At 37.8% G+C, this 25,619-nt stretch overlaps 2 protein-coding genes and 1 pseudogene across 2 annotated transcripts; all 3 read right to left on the bottom strand.

Moving 5' to 3' along the window:
- Window positions 1-5,860: 5,860 nt before the first annotated feature.
- Window positions 5,861-9,711, bottom strand: LOC103963591. Its single transcript, XM_009376425.3, has 3 exons — window positions 8,911-9,711; window positions 7,949-8,116; window positions 5,861-7,854 (listed from the first exon to the last, which is right to left on the bottom strand). The coding sequence occupies exons 1-3, from the start codon at window positions 9,499-9,501 to the stop codon at window positions 6,385-6,387; spliced, it is 2,229 nt and encodes a 742-aa protein (XP_009374700.2). The 5' UTR covers window positions 9,502-9,711; the 3' UTR covers window positions 5,861-6,384.
- Window positions 9,712-17,491: 7,780 nt separating this feature from the next.
- LOC125472273 lies at window positions 17,492-20,097 on the bottom strand (annotated as a pseudogene).
- A 3,179-nt stretch (window positions 20,098-23,276) lies between these two features.
- LOC103941615 (actin-depolymerizing factor 2-like) lies at window positions 23,277-25,262 on the bottom strand. The gene is made up of 3 exons (XM_009351821.3): window positions 25,105-25,262; window positions 23,878-24,143; window positions 23,277-23,782 (listed from the first exon to the last, which is right to left on the bottom strand). Exons 1-3 carry the CDS (start codon window positions 25,105-25,107, stop codon window positions 23,632-23,634), a joined length of 420 nt encoding a protein of 139 aa, XP_009350096.2. The 5' UTR covers window positions 25,108-25,262; the 3' UTR covers window positions 23,277-23,631.
- Window positions 25,263-25,619: the final 357 nt, after the last annotated feature.

Raw genomic sequence — 25,619 nt, 5'->3', positions numbered from 1 at the left:
AAGAAGAGGAAAACCCTCTCTGTCTCCTCCCCATCTTCATGTTCGTCCCCTTTTTAAGAGTAACCTTGATATAAGTCCAGTTTTGTAAGTCACTACTGCGATTCGTCGACTTTGTTAGTTTAGGCCCGTTCATTGATTATCATATCTGCTTATTTTCATTATCTTTATATTAACTTGTGATAAATGTTATCTTTGAAGGAAATAGTTGAGAAAACTAGTTCATTTGAGCAACATCTATGCATGCAATTAACAATTAAAAGGCGGAATCATGCTTGTATGCACTCAAAAACAAAGTTTTGCCCATGAAATTCAAGGCCTAGTAGTTATGGTGAACCAAGACTCAACTTAAAACAAAGTGAGTTGAGAAACGTTATACATTTGAAGCACATCTTTGCTTAGCAAAGGCTAATCACCCAAGAGAGAGGGCCTTCATTCCTTTCTTCTTAGCTCCATGGATTTCTTGGAGGAGGATGGTAGAATGGATTCTCCAAGTTCCCAAAATAAAGAACATCTAAGTCTCCACACCAAGGAGAGCATTGATGAAGAGATGAGTGACCTCAGATGAAATAGATGCTAGTAATTTCTCCAAGGTGGCCGGCCTACTAGAGAGAAAATGAGAGCTTGTGTTCTCATATTTTTCTCCAAAAGAAACCCTAAAGATGAAATAGCTATAAAGTTGCCTTTATACCACCTCACAATGGAGTGGCAAACTTGCAATTAAGCCAAGTTTACGACCCTCACTCTTATGGCCGGCCATATTGGGTTCTTTGGGCTTTGAGGCCCTTTGTGTTTCAAGTTGTTATACAACTTGAGTTAATGGGCTTGACATTCAAATCTCATTGGGCCTTACAACCCAAAACTAACTGGAGGTCTATAATGAACATATTCGTTTGATTAATATACATATTAATTAATCCTAGCCATAAATAATTAAGCCATTTAATTATCCTTACTCATCTCCGTTGTTTCTTCAATCTCTACCTTCCTCGATGTACGATCCATTAGGTTCCTTTTAGCGAGGCAGTGGGCGATTAGAACCATTCAAATCGATTGTGAATTGAAACTTACTTTCAATTCTCCCCTTAGTGATTATACACCTTTAGGGCTTCCACAAACCATGAGTGACACCTAGCAGTATGTCATGGCTACCTAGGCTAATCAGAAGAGGTATAGAACCTATTCAATTTAGGATTACAATGTAATACGATCTTTCTCTAATATAATAATGTTGACCACATTGTTTGGTTTGATAGTTTATTCATATCTACCATCCCTTGTTGCCCATTCACTTGCCCTTTAGATATATAATAATATATATGTGTATATATATATATATATATATATATATATCTTTACTCAGTTTTAAGAATAAATATGAGAATTAAATGTTGTTTCTCTTGCTCTCAATCCGTATCTTAATTTTTATCTTTTACTTCCATCACAAGTTAATTGTGCTAACTTATTTATGTTGACTAATATATGTTGCAGGTATTTTATATATAGGGTGAAGTGCTGATTTAGTCCTTGAACTATCATCTCAGTGAAAATTAGGTCCTTGAATTATTTTTTTGATAAAATAAGTCCCGAAATTCATTTAAATTTTCTAATTTCATCCCTGCTATTATATTAAAAGCTATTTTATCCAATTTTTCGTCAACTTAAGTTACTTGACACACTTTAGAGTGTAATACCGTCATTTTCTCGCCAATAAGCCCTTAACATTTCATATAGGTTGCGAATCTAACTTCTACCCTCCAAAGTTAACTTACACTATTTCTTATGAAAAATTACCAATTACCCTCCAAAGTTAACTTCATACACTATTTATTTATGAAAAACTATCAATCTACCTTTCAATGTGTATCACATGCAAATAACGTGACTTAAATTGACGGAAAATTGAACATAGTAGCTTCGAATTGATAAGCTCATATTTGTATATATTTTATATCAAATTCACTTATCTTTTCTTAGTTAGTTTCTTATATTTTTGAGTTATTTACTTTATTTTTGTGTTTTGTAGGATTTGTCAAGCAAAGAAAAGAAAAATAACACAAGTGAAATTTTAAGTAACAAATTCGTCAAAACTGCCTGTGCAGGTCAGCTGAATTTGGAAGCAAATTTTGGACAGCTCAGAATGAATTAGAGAATGAGCCTTATATTCTTGGAAAGCTACGGATGTCTATTTTCTGGAGCATTTCGCCGATTGTTAATATCATTTTTCTAGAAGAAGTTATGGCTGTTTTAACACTGAAAGGTTCCCAAGAGGCTAAGTAGTTTGTAACTGACAAGAAAACATTGAAAGCAATAAATCCAATAAATCTAGCAGCCAAAACTGACGCAATCAAGAACAAACCAGCTGAAACCTATTCAAATATCAGAGGAAATGGAATTAAAGATGAGGATTAAGAGGGAGTAATTGGCATAAAGGCTACCCAAGGAGTTACAATTGTTTTACATTTCCTCTCACTTATTGTCATCACTAAATGGCTATTAGTGGGTGAGTTAAGGATAAGAAAATGATGCAGCAAGAATTGTTTTAAAAGTAGTGTTGGGGAAGGAAGGAAAAAGGAAGCCTCAGTCGATTTCTTTCGGTTCTATTTTCTCAAACTCATGTCTATCTTTTGTTTTAACTTAAGGATCGTATAACTAAATTTTTAGTAGTTAGGGGCTGTTTGAAGCCCCGAATATGATTGCAAGTTTGTTATGACATTTTGTTTGAATTACTTTTATGATTGGATGAAAATTGGTTCACTACTTGTCTCATTGATGAATTCTTTATGTGTTTTCAACTGGATGCATACTTAGTAAGCATATCTAGGATTCTAATGCTATGAATATGTGTGTCTGCCTACCCTTGTCAAATGAGGACCTACATATGTTCTAGTAGTACTTGTTAATTGCGATTAACATGTGAACCAATTTCTAGGATAAGTAAGACAACGCCAGTACTTACGATGCCTTGTGATGACTCAAACTCTTTTCATTCTTAATGATTTCTACTTGTTAAATCTATGAACACGACATTCTAGATTGCATGCTAGAGACTAAGTTAAGTTGAAAACGTCATTCTTTTAACATACTACATAAGAAAGAGTAATAGGTTGAGTTCTAACATTGAGCTAACTTGAGCATATTCATCCAGAAATAGAAGGAATTTGAATGAAATATAACATGTTTGCATGATTATTTGGCAGTGGATAGCAATTCCCCTAACTCGTTTTTCTTAATTTGCGAAATACTTAAAATCTGTTTTTGTCCTGTTTTTGTTCGATTTAATTTAAATAGAAAATCAACTCCAAAAATTTGTGTGAGTGTAGCTCTGTGTGTCTAGTATTTGCATATAAAATTTCGTAAACTTTAAATAAGTGTAAGTCAGTCTAATAATTATTTTTCGATGTCTGGTCAGTAGGGACAACATCCCAGTTTTTGTGACATTTTAAGTAGTTAGATAAAACAATCTTCTGCGAGAAAGACCCTTATTTTCATATGCTACAATTGACAAATCTTACTGTTATTAAGGAAAATCAATAGGACCTTTGTGTGCTACTTTGTGGTGTGCTTTTAATTCTATCACGAATGTAATATTAGGGATGTAATTGACAGATTTTTATAATTTAAGGATAATTTTTCTGAAAAAAAAATAGTTTAAAAACCTAAGTTTCACTAGTATAATAATTTAGGAACTAAATTAACAGTTTATCCTTATATAAATGTTAGCACAAGGTCCTTTTTCAATGATCCATTATAAAGCGTAGAGAAACCCACAACCAGCAATGGATCCAAGGCAACGAAAAAGCCCAAAGACATGTTCATGACGAGCCTAGAAGGAAAACTTAGAAGATATATCATAGTCGACGTGCTACTGAGCACTCACTGACTGAGACCGACCATAAGCACCACTTTTAACCGCCACCGACCACTACCTCCTCACAAAAAGACAGATGAATCTAGCCCATAAGGACCAGATTTCACCAAGAGATGCGAGCTGTGAACAAATGTAGAGCTCCAGATCTACACACAAGTGCTCAGGGCAGTGCAGTTATAGTAGCAATCTCCACACAGTCATGATGAACAAAGGCTTAAAGGGCCGGTGTACCCTCTCACGCCAGAAAAAGTTAGTAGTAGAAAGAAGAGGAAGGAGCAGTCCCGGTTCAAGAGTCTCAAGAAGAAGATGGAGGCCATCCTTACATGAGTAGAGGAGAAAAAGCACCTCAATGAATTTGATAAAAACAAAATTAATTGGTAAAACACATATTTTTTAAACTTTAAAATCAAGTGATAAAGCGAGGAAAAAACCTATAGAGACAAAGATCAATGCCAGAAATTCCAAACTAAATTAAAAATTTTGAATCGGATATTTTCGAATATTTATCCTTTAAACTGCTATTGACCCACCAACTTAATTTCATGATCAACAAAAGCACAACGAAGACAATGTCACCAAGTTGTCAAACACTAGATGTCACATCCCAGCCTGGGGTCCACTACATAGTATGATATTGTTCGCTTTGGGCTTCGATCACGCCCTCACGGTTTTGTTTCGGGAACTTATACGAGAACTTCCCAGTGGGTCACCCATCATGGGAGTGTTCTCGCGCGCTACTCGCTTAACTTCGAAGTTCCCGTAGAATCCGAAGCCAGTGAGCTCCCAAAAGGCCTCGTGTTAGGTAAGGATGGGAATATACATATAAGGATCACTCCCTTGGACGATGTGGGATCTTACAATCCACCCCCTTTAGGGGCTCGACGTCCTCATCGGCACACCATGACCAGGGTTAGGCTCTGATACTAAATTGTCACATCCCGGCCCGGGGGGGACCACTTCCCGAGCCCGCTTCACCACCGTAGCACGATATTGTCCGCTTTGGGCCCCGACCACGTCCTCACGGTTTTGTTTCTGGGAACTCACACGAGAACTTCCCAATGGGTCACCCATCCTGGGAGTGCTTTCGTGCACTACTTGCTTAACTTAGGAGTTCCCATGGAACCCGAAGCTAGTAAGCTCCCAAAAGGCCTCATGCTAGGTAGGGATGGGAATATACATATAAGGATCACTCCCCTGGGCGATGTGAGATGCCACAATTACGGTCTTCCTCTGCACTTGGAAGTGAGAGGTCGTAGATTCGAATCTCATGAATGACAAATTCGATACCAAATTAGGCTGCCCATTGTGTGGCTTAGCCGAACTCCCTCTCCTCCTAGTGTAAAAATATCAATGTACTAAAAAAAATTCAAATTGAAAATGTGGATAAAGATGCATAAATCAATAAGTTTAATTAAAAATAATAATTGGAGTAAAAAAAATACACTTGACTAAATTCAATATAAATCAAATTGTTTGACCTAGATCAAAGTCATTTTAATTTAAAATTTTATAATTTGCAGTTAGCTATTTATATAGAATTTTAAATAAGACTCATAGTGATTTGAAAAGAAAAAAAAACATATATATATATATATATGTTTTTTTTCTTAATATGGTTTGCCATATAAAAAGTTTGCGCACATATAATAAGAAATATAGTGTATACATATATAATGATGTATACATTCATCAAATCAACGAAGACAAAATGTACCGTAAAAAATTGGTAGATTCTTTATCAAACACAAAAAAACCTGAGTACATTCTCTAAAAAAACAAAAAAAACAAAAAAACAAAAAAGAATCAAATAACATGGGTACATTCACCGAATAAACCTCACATGAATACATTCTCAAATCAACCAAAAAAAATATATACCCATATTCATAGTGCCCATGAAAGTATGTGTAAGCTATCCATAATCCTCATAAAAATGGATAAAAACGTAACTAAGGTGATCTTCTAGCAAATGGGTACATTGTACAACGAAAAACTAATGATACAATCATTCATATATAGCAATGAAAACTAATCTGATCTAAACTACCGATCGTAGATGGAGAAAGAGAAACATGTTGTACAAGCCAAATAAAGAAAAACAAGTTGCACGAGACAAGTAAACTACGCCCATATCTACAATTGTTCATGGCATTTAAATTTGCTAAACTTTGATCTAAGTGGGAAAGCATGTATATTAGAAGAAGCAAGATCTTTTCTGTAATTAAATAATTAAAAACCTCCAACTAATAATTAAACTTAGTAGGAAGTCAAAGGTTTTAGTATATTAAAGTATGTGTGTATTCATACTATTACATGGCTTGAAGGGTCTTCCAATTTGATAAGTTCTTGAAACTCTTTCTCCATCTCTTTTACTTCCCTCAGCAGACTGCTGATGCAAAACCCTAATCCACCCAAACAAACAGTTACTTGCCCTCTAAGCTTCTGATGATCCTCTATTAATCCAGTCATGGTGGCAATTTTGTTGGATAATTCATTGGAATTTTGAAGAAAAGAATCTACAATGCGTTCAGTCTCTTCCTTCTCTGAATCCAAAACCCTAGAACCATTTTCTCTTGCTGATAATGTTCCCGATTCAATGTCATGTTTGTCATGAACTGCAAGAGACTTCTTGGAAGCCAGCTCTTGGAGGCATTGCAGAGAATTCCCAATTTTTTTCTTGAAAATCTCAAATCTTTCTCGATGCCCTTCATGGGTTTTTGGAGTTCTTCCGAATCAGGTTTGAAGCGCTGTAATACGAGTGATAGAGATTCTATTATGTTGGACATGATAATCAAAAGATTCCCCGTGTTAGATAAAGATATCCGGAGCTTGCCATAACAGGCACCATTGAAAGGGATGAACCAGAAATTAGGCTCCAGCTGAGCTTCTTCAATGAACTTCTCTAACTTGTTGACATGGGATTTTAACTTGTTCTGTTTCTGTCTCAACTTGGGACCAACTAAAGTGATTTGGTTTTCGAAAAGAACTAAATCTTTGATGCATTCTTGAAGGGATCCCAGTCCAAGTGAAAGTTTGAGTTTTGCCAGAGTTGCTGCTCTTGCAGGGGATGTGAGAATCTCTATGGTGATGAAACTGATCAATCCAATGACAGCCTCTGTGATTCTAGCAATCGCAAAATCGAGTGGAGGGCCATAATGTTTCCTGCCGAGTATTAGTAGTGCCCCTACAGCTGCTGATATTCCGCCAGCTTGACCATACATCCTGCTGTGCCACAGAAAGCTTGTGAAAACTAACCAAGGTAGAAGAGGTAAGAAACTCAAGTCCTCGACTTTCTTGAATATGAAGCAACACAAGATCCCGTAGATTGACCCCATTGCTGTAGATTGCGCTCGAGCATTTGCGAGAGTGAATGTTGCTTGTCTTCCCCTAACAAAACTTATTGCAATTGTGAGTCCTGCCCAATATGCTTCTCTCTTATTAAACAGCAAACCCAGCTGCACTGCAAGGCCTAATGAAAGTGAACACTTAAGTGCAAATCGTAGACTTGTTCTGCTTGGTATAATGCACAGAAGTCTACTGCTCCATTTGGAACAAAAGTTGCTTTGATCTTGTGAACCGCTTGAGCTTTTGATGCCAGAGCACTCATGCTTGCATTCTTCAACAGCCTCGGTATTTTCTTGGAGAATTTTCAGACAATCAATGAAAAAGCAAGCCAATAAATCTTCAGGAAATATGGTTTCAAGGGACCAGAAGGCCTCATCCAAAGATCTTTCCTTTTTGTTTCTTGTGTAGAAGGGTGCAAAGCGCTCAAGTTGCTCAAGCTTGTCATGTATTTGCCTTTTCATGTCATGTAAAGCATCCGTTTGCAGTTTCTTAATCATGGCAACAGGAAAGGAAGGGTATGAAGTTGCTGCTATTGCAATCCCTCTCAAGGGTATTTCAACTTCCTGCAATTTTTCTCGAACAGAAAAGTGACTACGGTTGAGGATACTTCTGATTGTTGGTCTCTCCCACAGTAAGGCTTCCTGTCCAAAAGGAAACCACATTGGTTAAAATCACAATGTAAGCAGCGAAAACCCGAGCAGAGGATCCAAACTCTTGTACAGAAGGTAGTTTTACCTGTTTATGTTCGATCCTTCGAAGGAGCTTTTCTCCTGCTTCAGCCAAGGGCTTGGCCTGTAAAATAAAGTCAAGTGCAGCAGAGCTGTCCCGAGACAAGATTGCATTTAAATACAAGTCGAACCTTTTCCTAGCATTCTCGGCATATTTTTGGCACGTTTGTCTCACCTGTAAATGTTACAAGCATTGCCGTTAGGCTCATCGTGACATGCTCGGGATTTTGGGGCGTGACAAGAAATAAAACAACTTGAAGGTTATATATCGCTCAATTTGCGTATTTATTCTTCGTAAACATCATATACCGATTTCAACTCTTACTGAAATTTTAGTAAAACTAATGTTGTTGAAATCTCGAATTTGGACAGTGTAAGTTGCTAGAAGAAGAATGGAATTACGCGGTGGATGTGAAGTTGAAGATGAAGCCATGAAGGAATATAGAATAGATTGATTTTCAGGCAACAGTGCAAAGAATATTAGGATCTATTCCTCCACTGACCCTTCTTTTTTGGGTGTATTTTCAATTTTTTTTTAAATCAAAATAGATGATTAGGCGATCACTGCCATAATATTATTTTCGCTTTTTTTGTTTTTTTTGAGGAAAATATTATTTTCACTTAAAACTTTCCAATTTTTAACTAAATTTTAACTCAGTTCATTCAGAAGTTCTGCTAAAAATTTGTATAGAAAAACCGAATGATTACAGGGACCACATGACTTGAATCATCGTAAAATTTATAAGGGTACGATATTCTAAACTACTCTAATCTACGACAAGGGAGTTTCGAACTTAGATGCAAGGACGCACTGGCCTAACCTACATGAATCATCATGAAGTTTTAACTGTGAAAACTTCTCACCATCATTTACAAGAATTTTAGGATCCATACAAAATGATGCAGACATATGGAAGACAAACAACACATGTTATAAATGTATACATATATAGCTAGATGTATATATACCTCGTCGTAGGCAAGGTAAGGAGACAACACAGCCGCCAGAGATGCCTTTTGATAGAAAAACAAGTTGGGAAACAACATAGCCCCAACAGATGCCGAGGCTCCAAGCATAGTACTCAATGACACCTGAATCGGGTGCATAAGTACCAACTCATCAGCTTCTGCGCAATGAATGGCAGTGCCTACGTACACAATCACAATCTGCCCGAACGCAATCCGCTTAGACATCAAGTGGGTTGCTCCCGGCAGTGCCACAACAAAAGCGCACAAAGCCACTACAAGGGATGATACAAAGTAACTGAAGTGAGCCGGGCCTATTAGCTGGAGGCTCACGATTGAAAGGATCAACACCTGAATACAAGCGTAAAGTGCATGCCAGAAGCCTCTCAGTGCCTCCCCCAGCGTCGCATCTGAGACGATGAGGATTGTGGTGAGGTAAGAGTATGCAGGGTAGGCAACTAAACGCCTGAGAGGCTGTGGACCGTAGAGGGTGGTGGTGTAGACTATGGTGCAGGCTAAGATGGTTCGAAACGCTGCTTGTAGCCTCAGGCACCACACGGCATAGGTCCAGCCCATCCTGGTGGCCGGAACCATTATCCGAAGTGTTGTGAGCCTCCAAGCTCACAGGTACAACTGAATGAAATGATGTGCTAGCTTAGCTAGATTCGACCCCAAACAGTTTTACCTGTGATATGTGTTTGCTTTTAGCATGTAGTGTACAGCTAATGAAATGGTAATAGTAAAGTTTCAAGGCTTTGGTAGAAACTAAGATTTCAGATTTACAAAGATGTCAATGTACAATATATTTATAAAGAATAAGTTCCACGATCCTGTTTGTCTTCTTTATATCTCTCGCAAAGAGGGGTTCCAAGTAGAAAAAATTCTGACTATAAAAGTACAGCTTGACTAAGATTTAGGATCATTGTTCTAAAAATTTACACCTAGGCACTAGGTGGCTTGCCATCGTCCCGATTAATCTTTAGATGTTTAAAAATTAAAAAATGACCCCTAAACCTATCTAGGCACCCGCCTAGGTCGCAACTCTCATTTAGACAGAAAATATATAACTTTTATTTTGCATTTTATTTTTTAACAAATTGTAAGAGACTTGTTGAATACTTGGTTGGACACTCATTATATGTTTGTTCTCCATGTTTTCAATATTTCCTAATACTTTATAATCTATATGTCATTCTATTTTAAATTTATGTATCTCAATACAATTATATATTCTTTTATTATAAATAGATATATTATTTGATAAATTTAATTAAAATTAAAAAAAACTACATAGTGGCTAGGCCCTTACTCGTCGTCTGACTAACGCCTTTTAGAACCTTAGCTAGGAAGGTAGGAATCATAAAATTACGAAAAATCGACTTATGAGAGAATTAGGGATTTTAAGTTCTTAACTCTACACCCTTGGACTTTCTCCCATGTTTCTTGGGTTTGGCTTTACTAATAGTCACTATAGTCCTTTTCCCAACCTACGTTAGAAACTAGAATTCCAAACGTTGGGTTTGTCTTCAGTAATACACTCTTTCTCCCAACAAACGGTAGAAACTAAACAAACTTAGGGTTGACCTTCTTTTTTAGCATGTCTAATTCTAGCGGGTGGTGTCCGATTAAAGCTTTTTACCTGTTCAAAATGCGCAGTATCCTTTCAATAGACGATTAACATGTGATGAACTGGTTAACGAGAGAATCTCTCCCTGATCGAATCCTAGCTTTAAACAGCAGTCTCCTTGGTCGCCCTTTAAGCCCAATTCTGGAAATTGAAACTTCACCTTTCTCACACTCCATCTTATATTTAGGGTTTCTCTCTATTTCTATCTATTCCACAAAGATTAGTTCCTAACTATAGCACAATCTCTCTCTAACTTATTCAGAAATTGGTAAAGCTGAATTACCTTTCTATGGGTAGTGTTTTAATCAAATCCCCTGTCTTATTTGGGAAACATGGATTGTTGAGGATCTGCAGAATGTTGGGTGGAGAAGCACTTACCCTACAAATGGGTCAGCACTATGGCAGTATTCCAAACAAATTATGTACTATTATGTGACAAGGTAAAGTATATGGCAGTGCATTATTAGTTTGAGTTTCGCCTCGGTGGCCTCCAAGTATAGGTTCTTCCTTCATATTGGGCTTACCTCGAATTTTAATTAAGAGATGATTCTCGTTCACCATTCTTTTCATTCTACATAATGTTATTTATTTTTTGTCCTTTAATAGACAAGGGGAGAAAAGAAGTGGCCGAAATCACTTTCCTTTTGATAAAGATAAATAAATTTAATTGAATTGCTCGTAACTGCAGCTGAATACATGTTAATAATTGTATCTTGTAAAAATAATATAAAGATACACTTCACTAAAGGGTGGGGATTCGAACTAAGTCGAACAATGGATCAATCAGAATAATTTGTTATCGCACTCACTAACAACAAGAGTCAAATCTAAAACCTACAGATTACACGTGAAGAAGAATATCAACTACATCATAGTGTTAAATGAGAATGTATATTGTAATTTAAAGACAAATGGTAAACTTTCGTATGTAGTAAGGAATCACGCAAACATTGCCCTCTTTGTTTCTGGACCAGAATTCTAGTCATATATTCTTATGCTCCACAAATCAATATAAGGGACTAATTTATATTTTTTTGGTACTACGAGACTAGTCACATATTCTTCTTTTCATATAGAAAAAGAGGTAATATTTAGTTTTCTTAAACTACTTGAGCCTAAAGAATTTAATTTTTAGTTTTCAAATCACTAAAATCCCTTTCAGATCACCAAAAGTGTTCCTAACCATGTTTGGAATAAAAATTTAAAATTTAAAATTTAAAAATTAAAAAAAAAAGTTCTTATTGGTTCAAATAAGCACTTGAAGAGCTTTATGAAACAATCACCTGCTATGTGCTTTTTCAAGAAGCACGTCAAGTGTTTCTTTCATGAAGCGCTTGCATTTTCATTAAAAGTCTCAATGTGTTTCTAATAGAAACGCTTCTAACCAGAACTGTTTCTTTAAAGCACTTCCAGCCAGGTGTAGAAAAACTGTGAGGTTTTGGTTCAAGGGTAATGTTATTCACACTCCCACTGTCATCCTGCACTCCTTGTCTTTGTGTTCGACTAGGCGCATCCCTGAATAACGAAAAATACACTTGCACTGCAAATGAATTCTGTCGCGACCACGATCAGATAAAATAATGGATCATCAAAGTATCCACCCACTTGTGACCTAACCTAATAAGGCAAATCTGAATGCTAAATATTTTGTTCGATACAATGAGTTGCATAAGAATTTACCAGATCAAAAGAGAAAGAATATAGTTAAAGAATACGCCTAAGCATATCCTTGACCAGTCTTTCCAAAAACTTAAGCTATAAGCAGCTATTTTTTCTATATTCTAACAACAATTCACAAACACCCTCAGGAAAGAATGTCTAATACACTTGAAAAATAGTTTGCAATACATTTACATTCTCTTCTACGTCAGCTTACATTCTCTGCTACGTCAGCTTAGAGGATCGGGTACCAAAAGAACGGATGAATTCATTTCTGGGCATAATATTAAAATACCTCACAAAGTACCTGAACTCTCTTTTGCAGATGGGGAAGTAGACGATACGGTTTCTAGAAAGTCAGCAAATGAAAGTCAACAGTGCTTTGACGCATTGATTCCGTGCTTCTTAGCTCAGTTGCACATATCATCCTCCAAAATTCCTTCATCATGTTTACTAAATCTATGTTGCATCTTCTGTTCGACCACAAGCTAATACTTGAAAGTTGACGTAGAATTGTAAGTAATGAGCTGATGAGTAAATAAGAAGTCCTTTAATGTTAATAGTGTATACACTTAGTCTTCAAAAATGACAAGTGTAAGGCTCAAATAGGTAAGGCTAAATTAGCCATGTGTAGTGCTCCTAAAAGTTAGCTAGATGTGTGGCTGAGATCAAATGTGTTGTTTTGGATCCAACTTAAGGCAAAACGGTTGTAAAAGAGTGAGTGAGTGAGTGTGTGCGTGCTCATTCTTGAAATATATGAAATACTTTTTCTCTCTGTAACTTCAGTAGAGAGAAGAACTTTCGCATTCCTCAATCCTTTTTTCTTATTGTTATCCTGCATAACTTAGCAAAAATACTAGACACTAACATGGCCTCAGAGCTAGGTTGGATCAACTGAGTCTGGGTGTGAATCTGTGAGGTCACTGAGCTAAATCAAAGCTCACTCGAAACTCGTGAAGGTCGCCGGAGTTTCATTATCATTCAGGCCAAAGATGTCTGGATCTGGAAGCTCGGAGGTGAGAACTCCCATTTTCTCCGGTGAGAACTACGAGTTCTGGAGAATTAAAATGGTTACGGTTTTCAAATCTTTGGGGTTATGGAATCTGGTAGAAAAGGGGATTACAACCCCAATTTGAAGAAGAAGAAGAAGGAAACTGAAGAGTCATCGGAAGATGCAGTAGATGAAGAAATGAATGTTGTGTTCATGAAGGATGCGAAGGCTCTAGGAATCATACAAAATGCAATCTCTGACCAGATCTTCCCTCGAATTGCCAATGCCGATTCAACTAAGATGGCGTGGGATCTGTTGTATGGAGAATACCACGGTGGTGATCAGGTTAGATCAGTAAAACTTCAAAATCTTAGACGAGAATTTGAATATGCTAGGATGCGAGATGATGAATCTCTATCTGGTTATCTTACAAGGCTGAATGAATTGATTAATCAAATGAAAACATTCGGTGAATCTCTTTCTAATGAAAGACTTGTGCAAAAGGTTCTGATTAGTCTAAGTAAACCATATGATCCTATCTGTTTGGTTATAGAAAATACAAAATGTTTGGAGACTGTAGAATTGCAAGAGGTAATTGCAATCTTAAAGAGCCAAGAACAACGGTTTGATTTACATACTGTTAATACTATTGGGAAGGCATTTACATCTCTCTTAGTGAGTCCAAAGGGATAAAATAGAAGTGGAGCTCAATCTGGTCCATCTCAGTTCCAGAAGAATTGGAATTTTAAGGGCAAGAAATGGGATTCAAAACCCAAATTCCAGCAGAAATTTCATGCTAGTCCTGCACAAAATGCACAGTTAATGGGTCAGGAAGTCACAAAACCACAGTGCAGGGTATGTTCTAAATTCCACTTTGGTAAGTGTAGGTATAAGGAAAGCCTAAATGCTATAACTGTGAAAGGTTTGGACACTGGGCTCGAGAGTGTACTGCAGGCAAATCAATTCAAAAGGCAAATAGTGCTAATCAAATAGAGGTGACAGGAAACTTGTTCTATGCAAATAGCACTATCTCTGAATATGTTGTCAATGGCGAATGGTATGTTGACAGTGGTTGCATCAACCACATGACTGGAAATGAGAAATTGTTGGTTGATATAAGGACAAATGTAGTAGGCAAACCAACTGGTGAGCTTATGAATGTAGCTGGAATGGGGACTCTAGTAATTGATACTAGCAAGGGCAGAAAATACATCAAGAGGTAATGTACCTACCTGGATTGAAGGAGAACTTACTGAGTGTGGGACAAATGGATGAGCATGGATATTATTTGCTGTTTGGAGGTAAAATGTGTGGCATTTTTTATGGTCCTTCACTAGAATGCCTTGTAATTAAAGTAGAAATGAAGAGGAATAGATGTTATCCTTTAGCATTCTTGCCTGATAATCATATAGCTTTGAAAACAAGCTTGTCTCAATCTACTTGGACCTGGCACAAAAGGCTAGGCCATCTGCATCTATGAGGATTAAAACAACTCAAAGAGAAGGAAATGGTGCATGGACTTCCATATTTAGAAGAAGTTGATGAAGTGTGTAAAGATTGTCAGCTTGGAAAGCAACATAGAGAGTGATTCCCAAAGAATCAGGCATGGAGAGCAAGCAACCCACTAGAGTTGATTCATGTGGATCTATGTGGACCTATGCAAAATGAGTCCATAGTCAGAAACAAGTATTTTATGCTTCTTGTAAATGACTGCACAAAAATGATGTGGGTTTACTTTCTCAGATACAAGTCAGATGCATTGAATTGCTTTAGAAAATTCAAATCTATGGTAGAGCTACAGAGTGGTTTTAAAGTAAAATGCCTGAGAAGTGACAGAGGGGGTGAATTCACATCTTGTGAGTTTAACAAGTTGTGTGAAGATGAAGGTATTCAAAGACAACTCTCTATGGCTTATACTCCACAACAGAATGGAGTTGTAGAGAGAAAGAACGGAACTGTAGTTGAAATGGCAAAAGCCATGCTTCATGATAAAGGTTTACCTTACTATTTGTGGGTAAAATATGTACACACCTCTGTCTACATACTGAATAGGTGTCCTACAAAAGCTCTCGAAGATATAACTCTATTTGAAGCATTTAGTGATCGAAAACCAGGGATTGCACATCTTAGAATCTTTGGTTGTTTGTGCTATGTACACATATCAAGTGCGTTGAGACAGAAACTAGATGCAAAGAGTGTCAAGGGCATATTTGTAGGTTATGCCACTTGTGAAAAAGGGCTACAGAGTGTATGATCCTCTTACTAAGAAACTTTTACTCTCGAGAGATGTTGTGTTTGATGAAAATGCAACTTGGGAGTAGAAGAAGATCTCTGAGCATTATGTAACTATGATTAATCATGATGAGCTACCTGATATGCCTAAGGGTACATCACTTGAAACAACTCCTGAAGGTCAGAACTATGTCCAAACACCAAGCTTATTATCTTCTCATGAATCAGCAAGTGATGTGAGTAGCAATATGAGAAAATCACAAGCTTTTGATCATACTCCATTGAGGTGGAGGAACCTGGATGATGTTCTAGCTCAATGCAATCTCTGCATTGTGGAACCTGAAAAGTTTGATGAGGCAACTAAGGATGAATCATGGATGATAGCTATGAAAGATGAATTGCAGATGATTGAAAAGAATGCAACATGGAGGCTAGTGGACAGACCCACTGATAAACCTATAATTGGGGTTAAGTGGGTGTTCAAAACCAAGCTTAATCTTGATGGATCAGTGCAGAAAAATAAAGCAAGGCTAGTAGCCAAGGGATATGCTCAGAAACTAGGTGTTGACTATAACGAGACCTTTGCACATGTGGCTAGACTTGATACAATTCGAACACTAGTTGCATTGGCAGCACAGAAAAGTTGGAAACTATATCAACTTGATGTCAAGTCTGTTTTTCTGAATGGAGTACTCAAAGAGGAGGTTTATGTAGAACAGCCAGATGGTTTTGTGGTCAAAGGGAGTGAAGACAAAGTGTACAAGCTTCATAAAGCTTTGTATGGCTTAAAACAGGCACCAAGGGCCTGGTATAGTGAAATTGACTCTTATTTCACTCAATGTGGATTTGAGAAAAGTCAAAGTGAGGACCACTCTATACACTAAAACCAGAGGTGAAGCAGAAATCTTAATTATGTCTCTATATATAGATGATATTGTGTACAGGGGTAATAGTCAACAAATGTTGGAGGAATTCAAGAGGGATATGATGACAAAGTATGAAATGACATATTTAGGGCTCTTGCATCATTTTCTGGGAATGAGAGTCATCCAAACACACACAAGCATTTTTCTTCATCAAAGAAAGTATGTTATATCTTTGTTGGACAAATTTGGCTTGAGTGAGTGTAAATATGTTGCTACACCTTTGGTTACCACTGAGAAGCTTAGCAAAGATGATGGCAGTGGTCCAGCAAATGAAAAACAATATAGGAAAATTGTGGGAAGCCTATTGTATCTCACACTACAAGACCCGATGTGATTTATGCAGCTAGTTTACTTGCAAGGTTCATGCACTGCCCTACCAACAAACACTATGGTACTGCCAAAAGGGTTCTCAAGTATATCAAAGGAACACTTGACTATGGCTTGGTGTATGTGAAGGGAAGAAATGCAATTCTAATCGGTTACTGTGATAGTGACTAGGGTGGTTCAGTGGATGACAGTAAAAGCACCACAGGGTATGCTTTCTCCTTTAGTAGTGGGATTTTCTCTTGGGCTTCAATCAAACAGAATTGTGTAGCACTCTCTACTGCTGAAGCAGAGTATATTAGTGCATCAGAGGCAACTGCACAAGCAATTTGGCTTAGATTTGTGTTAGAGGACTTTGGTGAATTTCAAACTGAGGCTACTCCATTTCAATGTGACAATACTGCTGCAATTGCTATCACAAAGAATCCTGTGTTTCACCAGAAAACTAAGCACATTGATCGAAGATATCACTTCATCAAGGATGCTTTACTAGAAGGGATCATTGATCTTGTCTATTGTCTTACAAATGAGCAACTAGCAGATAACTTCACAAAGTCATTGGCTAAGGATCAGTTCTGCTATCTCAGGGATAAACTTGGAGTGAAATCAGCTCAAAACTTAAAGGGGAGTGTAGAATTGTAAGTAATAAGCTAATGAGTAAATAAGAAGTCCTTTAATGTTAATACTGTATGCACTTAGTCTTCAAAAATGACAAGTGTAAGGCTAAATGTAGCTAAATTAGCCATGTGTAGTGATCTTAAAAGTTAGCTAGATGTGTGGCTAAGATCAAATGTGTTGTTTTGGATCCAGCTTAAGGCAAAATGGTTGTAAAAGAGTGAGCGTGTGCGTGCTCATTCTTGAAATATATGAAATACTTTTTCTCTCTGCAACTTCAGCAGAGAAGAAGAACTTTTGCATTCCTCAATGCTTTTTTCTTATTGTTATCCTGCATAACTTAGCAAAAATACTAGACACTAACAGTTGAAACTAATTCAGAATAAATCATCTTTGCCAATAAGATTTTCTGGGCTTTTCTCTATTCAAGATACCACCAAGAGTGGCCAATGCATCCTGATATTTGAGGATTTTGAGGAAACCGATTATCATGGAAACTTCACTGTCTGAAATTTTTGCTTTCTCCATGACCATATCAACAAGGTTAATTAAGGTATCCTCCATGGATAAAGCTTGGAGTCCTTCGGCCAGCATAGAAAATGACGAGAATTCTGGTAAATAACCTTTCTCCATCATCTCAACCGCAAAGTCAACTGCTTCTCCAATTAGTCATCCACCATTGCGAAGCCCACGAAGGACAATCTTATATGTAATAGAATCAGGAGGACCACCTTTCTCCATCATCTCTCGGAAAAGCCTCATGGCTTCTGTTGTTCTCTTCCGTTTAAATAGTGATTGTCGTACGGGGTTATAAGCTTGGGGGGATGGGACCAACCCTTTCATCTGCAGACTTCTGAGGAGTCTACTTGCAACCTGAACCCCCTACCTGCCCTACATAACCCCCCAATCAGTGTCCCGTATGTGACTATGTCTGATCCACACCCATTTGAACTCATTGTCTGAACAATATATGCCGCCTTCTTTATATCCCCCACCCTACAGAAATATGGGAGCATGGAATTATAGGTGAACTTGTTGGGCTTCAAGCCTTCCATTATCATCGGGTCCAGAAGGTGGGAAGCTTCCTCCACCCTTTTACTCTGACAAAGACCATCGATAAGGGTGTTAGAATTTCTGGAAATCCCCTGCAGTTCCATCTGATCAAAATCTCCTCCGCATCTTCAATTCTATTGTTTTTGCACAACCCATCAATAAGAGTGTTTTATATAACCACGTTACATGCGCAGCCTCTCAACTCCATTTCATTCAGCAGGCTCAGTGCCTCCTTTAGCCTCCCTCTCGAACAGTGGCTATCAATCAACATACTGTAAGTAAACCCATCAGGGCATCCTGACGCCTTCATCTCCTCAAAAAGTTCCAAAGCATCTTTATGATTACTATTCAAGCAAAGACCTTGAATCAGAGAATTGACAGTACAAACATCAGGCAAAATTCCCTTGCTAGTAAGAACACAAGCAAGCTTAGTTGCCTCTTCAACCCGGTTCTCCTTAGACAATGTGCTAATCAAAGTATTATATGTGATAGTATTTGAAGAACAGTCCCTCGAAACCATTTGATCGAGAAGTTCCACTGCCTCTTCAATTTCACCCAACTTACACAACCCAGAAATTAGTGAGTTATACGTAAAAATATCCAGTTCAAATCCCTCTTGAAGCATCACTTCCATGATCTCCAAAGCGTGTGTAACATGCCCCACCCTGCACAAACCCTTCACCAACGTATTAAACGTAAACTGATCCGGGGAGAACCTCTCATCCGACATCTTTTCTATAAAACTAAACGGTTCCTCGACCCTACCCTCTTTGCAAAACCCATTAACTAAAACATTAACGGTCACATTCGTACTCAGGCACCCGTGTGCTACCATCTGGTCCCTCATTCTCAATGCCCCTTTCATGTCACCTTCCTCAATGTACCCCTGCATTAGTGTCGTGAACGTTTTCTCATCCGGATTCAAACCCTGGTTCGACATCTCGTCCATCAACAAAAGGGCAGGCCTTATCTGATGGGCTTTACACAATGCCTTTATCAAAATGCTAAATGTGGAAACATCCGGCTTAATTCCTCTACCAAGCATGCCAGAATTCGCAGTTTCAACTAGCTTAAGTTTGTTCCCCTCAACAATCACATTCAACAAGAAATTGTAAAAATGCGTGTCAGGCTTGCACCCGAATTGGCCTTCCATCATTTCCACTACACCAAGAATCTCATCGTACAAATCAAAGGCTGCGTAGCTCTGAATAAAAATAAAAATCAAAGGTACCTGAGCTAATCGAGCAGCCGACGAGCTTCATCTCGTCTAAAATGCTCCTCGTCGACTCGAAAGACCCCACCTTTCCAAGCTTGTGGAGGACCTCCTCGTACACGGTGGAGTCGGGGGTGAAATTGACCTGCTTGGAGGCCCAGCCGAAGAGGCGGAGCGCCGAGGACTCGTCGTTTTGGCGGCGAAGGGTGTCGAGGAGCTGCTCCGGAGTGAAGTCCGGGGGGAGGGGGTGGTGGTGGGTGGAGGTAGGGGTTGAATAGGAGAGGGAAGCATGGGTTAGAAGCTGGTCGTGGCGGTGAGAGAGCCGGAAGGACAGGGAAGTGAAGATCTTTTGAGCGGAGGATGGCGGCGGCGACGGGGTTTGGGGTATGGTGTGGGTGGGAGACCATGGATAGCATTTGAGAGTGAAGGAGAATGCCATTGAAGCAATTCAACAAACAGATGGGGTGCTTTAGGCCATGGCGGAGAAGGATAGCTAAATGCAGCTTTTAAATTGAACTGAAAAATGTATAGCTTTTGCTTTTGGCTTGCTTAAAAATGGTTAGCTACTGAAATGGAGAAAGAGAGGGACGGATAGACAAGTTGTCGTTTGTCTGTTTGCTGGTTCAGCCAGAGCTAAACGGTGAGCCGACGCCGTATTGGTGAGATATATACAGTTGACTGTTGACCAAGTGTTTATTCTTCTCTCAATGCCTCAATTTCTACCGGAAAAAATTATAGAAATGATCTCTCAATTTTAACTCAATTGATTCAACGGCTTTTTCAACTAAAAATTCATATCATTAGTCATTTAACTCATTAAAATGTGCAACTATAGTCTTTTGGTCAACTCCATCAGAATTTTGTCAAAATGAGTTACGTTCAAATGACTATTACTACAGTTGGATTACAGTTGAGGAATCATTGCTCCAATTGGATTAAAGTTAAGAGATTATTTCTACAATTGGGTTGAGTTGAAGAACTATAGCTACAATTTTTCTCAATTGGTTTTCATATTTGACCCTTGATTCAGCCTCACGTGTATGACACGTAACTCATTTTGACGAAAATTCTAACGGAGTTGAGGAAAATGACCATAATTACACATTTTAATGAGTTAAAAGGCCAATAGTCACAAATTGTTAGATGAGAAACTATTACTCCGATTGATTTAAAATTGAGAAACCATACTTCCAATGGTTCATTCTTGTTCCTTCCCTCAATTTTTTTTTTTTTTTTTTTGAGGTAAAAAATTAATTTGTTTTCACATCACTTTTGATAGAAGCACTTTTTATTAGTAATGCTTTCGCATGTAGGCAGTTTGTCGTTTGAATATTTCACACAAAAGTGCTTTTAATGGTGTTGGACTGTAAAAATACTCAGCATGAGTTTATAACTAAGCATTGCAGTAAAGTGGTTAATTGTATAATAAATTAGTTAAGTGGGTGAGTAATCCATTATCATTTTTGAGGTCAAATTAAGCATGTTTTAAGAGCATCTCTAAAAAACGTGTCAAATACGCCAACTACGACTAAAATACATTAAGGTTTTCTTCAAGAGAGGTCCTAATTGACATCGTAGCTGAATTATTCGACTTCTTACTTTCTAATAGTCTTTTTTTACAACAAACAAAGATAGAGTCAATAGGATACAACTTTTAAACTATTTAAAAAAAAATTTCTTTAAAATTGCAGTAAGAGGGCCCAATAAATAATAATTTAACACATTCATTAGCTCACCTCCAACCTTGCGCTAAACCTAAAATTTTTAACCCAGAAAATTTTGGCTTTAACTAGAAACAATTTTTTCCCTCAAACCCTTCTAGGTTAAATATTGAAAAATCATTAAATTGTCACCATGAAACTCGCGGAACAATATGAAAGAATATGAAACACATCAAAGATTTTTTTTTTTTATAATTATTTTTGTTGTTGGATTTAAATTTGGATATTTAGTTCTTTATTCTTACTGTTGGATTTGATCATATTAGATCTTAGCCGTTAGATTCAATGAATTTATAAATATAAAACTAAAAAAAATACACATATACGGTGGGCTAGCCCCACGAACCCAGGGCGAATCATGGTCTAAATTTTCCCTAGAAATAAGTTGGAGCAAGTTGGGGTAAATTTGGAATCCTAAACTTTAAGTTTTATTCCAAGAATTAGAATAAATCTTAGAATGAAAGAAATTTTGACTTCATATTCAAATGGCCACCTCAGCTTTCAAATAAAATTTTGACAATTCATATTTGACATCTCCTTTAAAAATGCTTAAGCCCTCAAGTTAGTAGTGCACAACGCACTTCCTGTGGATAATAAATCACGTAAAAGGATCTAATGGCATCAGAGGTGTGTCAAAGTCACATGTGTTTGCTGTCCTAGTGCTAGATAAGATCGGAATTGAGTCCAAGTAAGTCATATGTTTAGTCTCAAGTCTGTCCCACAAGATAGGACGGATAAGACATAATATACTGATGTTTGGTAGCCAGATTTTGGACAATTTCGTAGAGTCAAGTCAAGCGAGTCGTATGTAGTCTCATCCTACTAGATGGGATCATGCGCTAGAAGATTTTCCGATTTAATAACTCAAGGTAACAATCTAGTCTCAGCATTTAAAAATTCACCAAACAACAATCTTCCACAACAATCTTATTTAACATAAATAGTCTAGTCTAGGTCGAGCCGCTATCGTGTTATAGTTCTTAAGAACAGTTTTTTCTCTACCAAAATATATAAAAAAATAGAATCAAGCATTTGACTATTGAAGGAGAAAATTTCTAGCGTAACGGAATCTATGCATTAGCCCCAGGGGTAGAGCCATGAAGGGACCAGAATGGTCCCTAGTCTACCCTGACTTTTTCTTCACATACTTGAATTATGCTTTCATCCATGGGCAATTTTCGTGCTCACGTTACCCCTTCCTATTAGGTTTTTTTCTTCGCCAATTAACACAGCTTCCAAATGGTCAGAACGTACTAATGAAATGGAGAGAAATTGAAAAAATCAACACCATTGTCACCGAGAAAACAAACATTATAATCAGACCAAAAGACAATGGATGAGACATGATGAAACGATGGCTAAGAGATGGTTTCGTGTGCGTGAGAAAGGGATTTGCAAGCGTGTTGTAGCATTGTTTCAGGGCTGGCATTGTCGGAGGTGTTGTAGCATTTTTCTTTTACATTTGTAAAAGGCCCCTCTTAATCCAAAATGTTGGCTCCACCACTAATGGCCTGCCCTTACACGAAAAAGAATAGCTTAGGACCCCAAAACAGCTTATTGTACTGCATCATTTTTTCGAACAAACAATACTATCCACATTAAGGGATGGGGAAATGAGCTAAGCCTTACAAGGAACTAGCAATAACATACTTCAAATTTGCCTTTGACGAAAATCGAACCTAAAACCTCACTTACAAGTGAAGAAAAATATCAGCTACACCGTAATATTATACCACGTCATATGATGCATAGTTGTAGGTCATGTGAGGTGAGAGATAAAGACAAGTGCATTACACCCGTGACATGACAGATCATCATCTTAAAACCACACCCAAATGGTTCGTCGAACCGATCGACAGTTTACCCTAGGCTGCGCGCACCCAAAGCGTTGCCGCAACCATAAGTAAAAACATCTCTTACCACTTAGAAAAGATGCAGCAGATAAAAAATCCAATCAGATGCCAAGGTTGGTCATACAGATAAAGCCATTAAATAAGCAACAACGAAAGGTCACAAAAGCATGCTCCTTTTATACTGCTCCAAAGTAAAAATGACGAGGGTCATATACAACACTCGCAAAGAGGAAAGGTGTCGTCTAAACCCCACAAACAGCTACATATTAGTTTGTCGACATACAGCTACCGAAAGCAGCCACTCAACAGAGATAGGTTCTATAAAATAAACATATCATATGATATACCAGAAACCAGACACTTGTTTAAAACAAATAAGAAACGACAGCGAAACTTGGAAATTGATTCCATCATTCGCCAAGTCGCCATTTCCACAATGTATAAACATATCACGCAAGTAACGAAGGGTGCAGGGAAGAACTTCCCACCAGATAGCCTATGATTCATAATCTAGCTGGCACGGCTCTTAATGACATCGAGACCAATCTCAGTAGGATCAGTCGCTTGCAACTCGACCTGAATGCCATCGAGCTCTCTCTTGAATCTGTCTTTGGAGCTTGCGTAGATCATCTTGCTTCTCACCCTTGATGTATCAGGAGACCTTCATAGCAAGAAAGGAAAAACAATGAATTTATGTAAAAGATGATTAGATAACAGAGTACACACAGTTGAAAATGATTAAAGAACCGGCATTACCAAGCAATGAAGAATATCCGACTTTTCTGGACACCTTCTGGTGTAAGAAAGTCAAAATCAAAAATAGCATATCGGCATTCATCAGCAGGAAGCTTCTCAGTGAACTGCTCATAGGTTTCCGCTGGTTCACCAACATGTTCAACCACAACCTGCTTTTGCTTCTCCTCAATCTTGAAAACTATGGAGCGGTAGGTCCTCTTTGCCTTAAGCTCCAAAAACTTCAGTTTGCAATCATCGTGCACAGCCATACCAGATGCTGCGTTGGCCTGCAAATTGCATGCAATCAACAAACATCAGACAGCAACACTACAATTTTCCAACAGATAAATGAATATAGATTGAAAAGAAGTTTTATCAAACTAAAATTAACAAAAGAAAATTGGTAAAATGGATCTTTACGGGGAAGAACAAGTCAAGTTCTCAACCAACCCATCATGTCTTATTTCCAATGAAAACACATAACTCGGGAAAAATGCGCACAATCTGTCTTATCCTTAGTATATCTTTTCATGATATGATGCTAAAAGTAAAATCTTTTGGTCCTCTAAAATGTCTTAAGCAACAAAAACAACCAATGTCAAACTTCTTTCCTTCGTGCCGTAGATAAAATCGACACAACAGTGCACTTTTAATTTTTGTCCGAAACGCATCAAATTGACTCGCACAAGCGTTAATACCCCCAACAATAACAGCTCAGCAAATTATATATAAACAAACATAAATGCTAAGTACTCGACAATTTTTCATGGTACCTACCAAGTACTCATTACTTTATTATATCATTGAGAACAAATATACAAATTAAATCTGGACCGGACCAGTTCAGACAGCAGATCCACAACATTCCCAATCATCAAGAATCAGATCAAATTCGGGCCCTAAAACGCGTATACAAAACAAACAGATCCAAAATCCAATCTTAAAATGCAACAAATCGTGATCAAAATTTCAACAATAATCCAGATCTGAAAGCACGAGATGCACAGATAAACAGTAGATGAGCTACAAATTCTAGCCAATTTAGCTCTAAACCATCAGATCGACACAGCGAAGGCAAGAAAATCGAATCAACAAAACCGATGATCGATTAACCAGCCCAGAAATCGCAATCGGTCAAAAATCAGTGATTTTACTTTATTTTCTCTAAAGTTTCTCGGCAGCCAAACAGAAAATACAGTCAGAAACCCTAGCCGAGCAAAACGGAGCTAAAAGAGTGTGAAAACTCACCATTTTTGCTGCCTGTTTGGTTCTCTGATGGCGACGAAGAAGGAGGAGAAAATATAGAGAAACGGGTCTCTCCTCCGATGGCGGCTCGGCTATCTTGTGTCTCGAAGGGGAAAGGTCCAAGGGCCCTTTATATTCGGTGGTTCTCTGGATGCCAGAGGAATGACAACGTGGAGCTGATCGTATGATAGAAGAGCGGGTGATAGGCGGTTCCACCAATGACGTGCCGCCACGACTTGTACGGGTCTTTGTCTGTGTACATGAAGAGATTTTTCAATCTCCCCACAACACGGGCTAGTATGCCACTTTATTATACAATTTTTCAAGTCTTCTTTATATATGTTATTATGTGTCTATGTTCTCACACGCTAAAAAATCTCTAACAAATGTTGAAGTGGCTTGTTTGAGTCGGCTTCATTTGAACTCACTTATGAGATATGGTTAATTTCTAATTTTAAGACACGTATGTAATTAGACTTAGAAGAAATTGATGTCGTTGATGACAAATTTGATATTAA

Source organism: the organism of the source record quoted next, unplaced genomic scaffold (assembly GCF_019419815.1).
Source record: "Pyrus x bretschneideri cultivar Hongxiangsu unplaced genomic scaffold, Pyrus_bretschneideri_v1 Contig11, whole genome shotgun sequence".
NCBI lineage: Eukaryota > Viridiplantae > Streptophyta > Magnoliopsida > Rosales > Rosaceae > Pyrus > Pyrus x bretschneideri.
Note: the sequence above shows the minus strand (reverse complement) of the source record. Positions and strands in the feature narration are given on the sequence as shown.

What these genes read in the sequence shown, in the direction of transcription:
- LOC103963591 (XM_009376425.3), bottom strand. Translation starts at nt 9,501, where the DNA reads ATGGTTCCGGCCACCAGGATGGGCTGGACCTATGCCGTGTGGTGCCTG. An exon ending in CTTACCTTGCCTACGACGAG is followed by an intron (nt 8,117 to 8,910) that starts GTATATATACAT and finishes TAACATTTACAG; the next exon opens with GTGAGACAAACGTGCCAAAA. An exon ending in GAAGGATCGAACATAAACAG is followed by an intron (nt 7,855 to 7,948) that starts GTAAAACTACCT and finishes CCTTTTGGACAG; the next exon opens with GAAGCCTTACTGTGGGAGAG.
- LOC103941615 (XM_009351821.3), bottom strand. An exon ending in CGGATATTCTTCATTGCTTG is followed by an intron (nt 23,783 to 23,877) that starts GTAATGCCGGTT and finishes CTTGCTATGAAG; the next exon opens with GTCTCCTGATACATCAAGGG.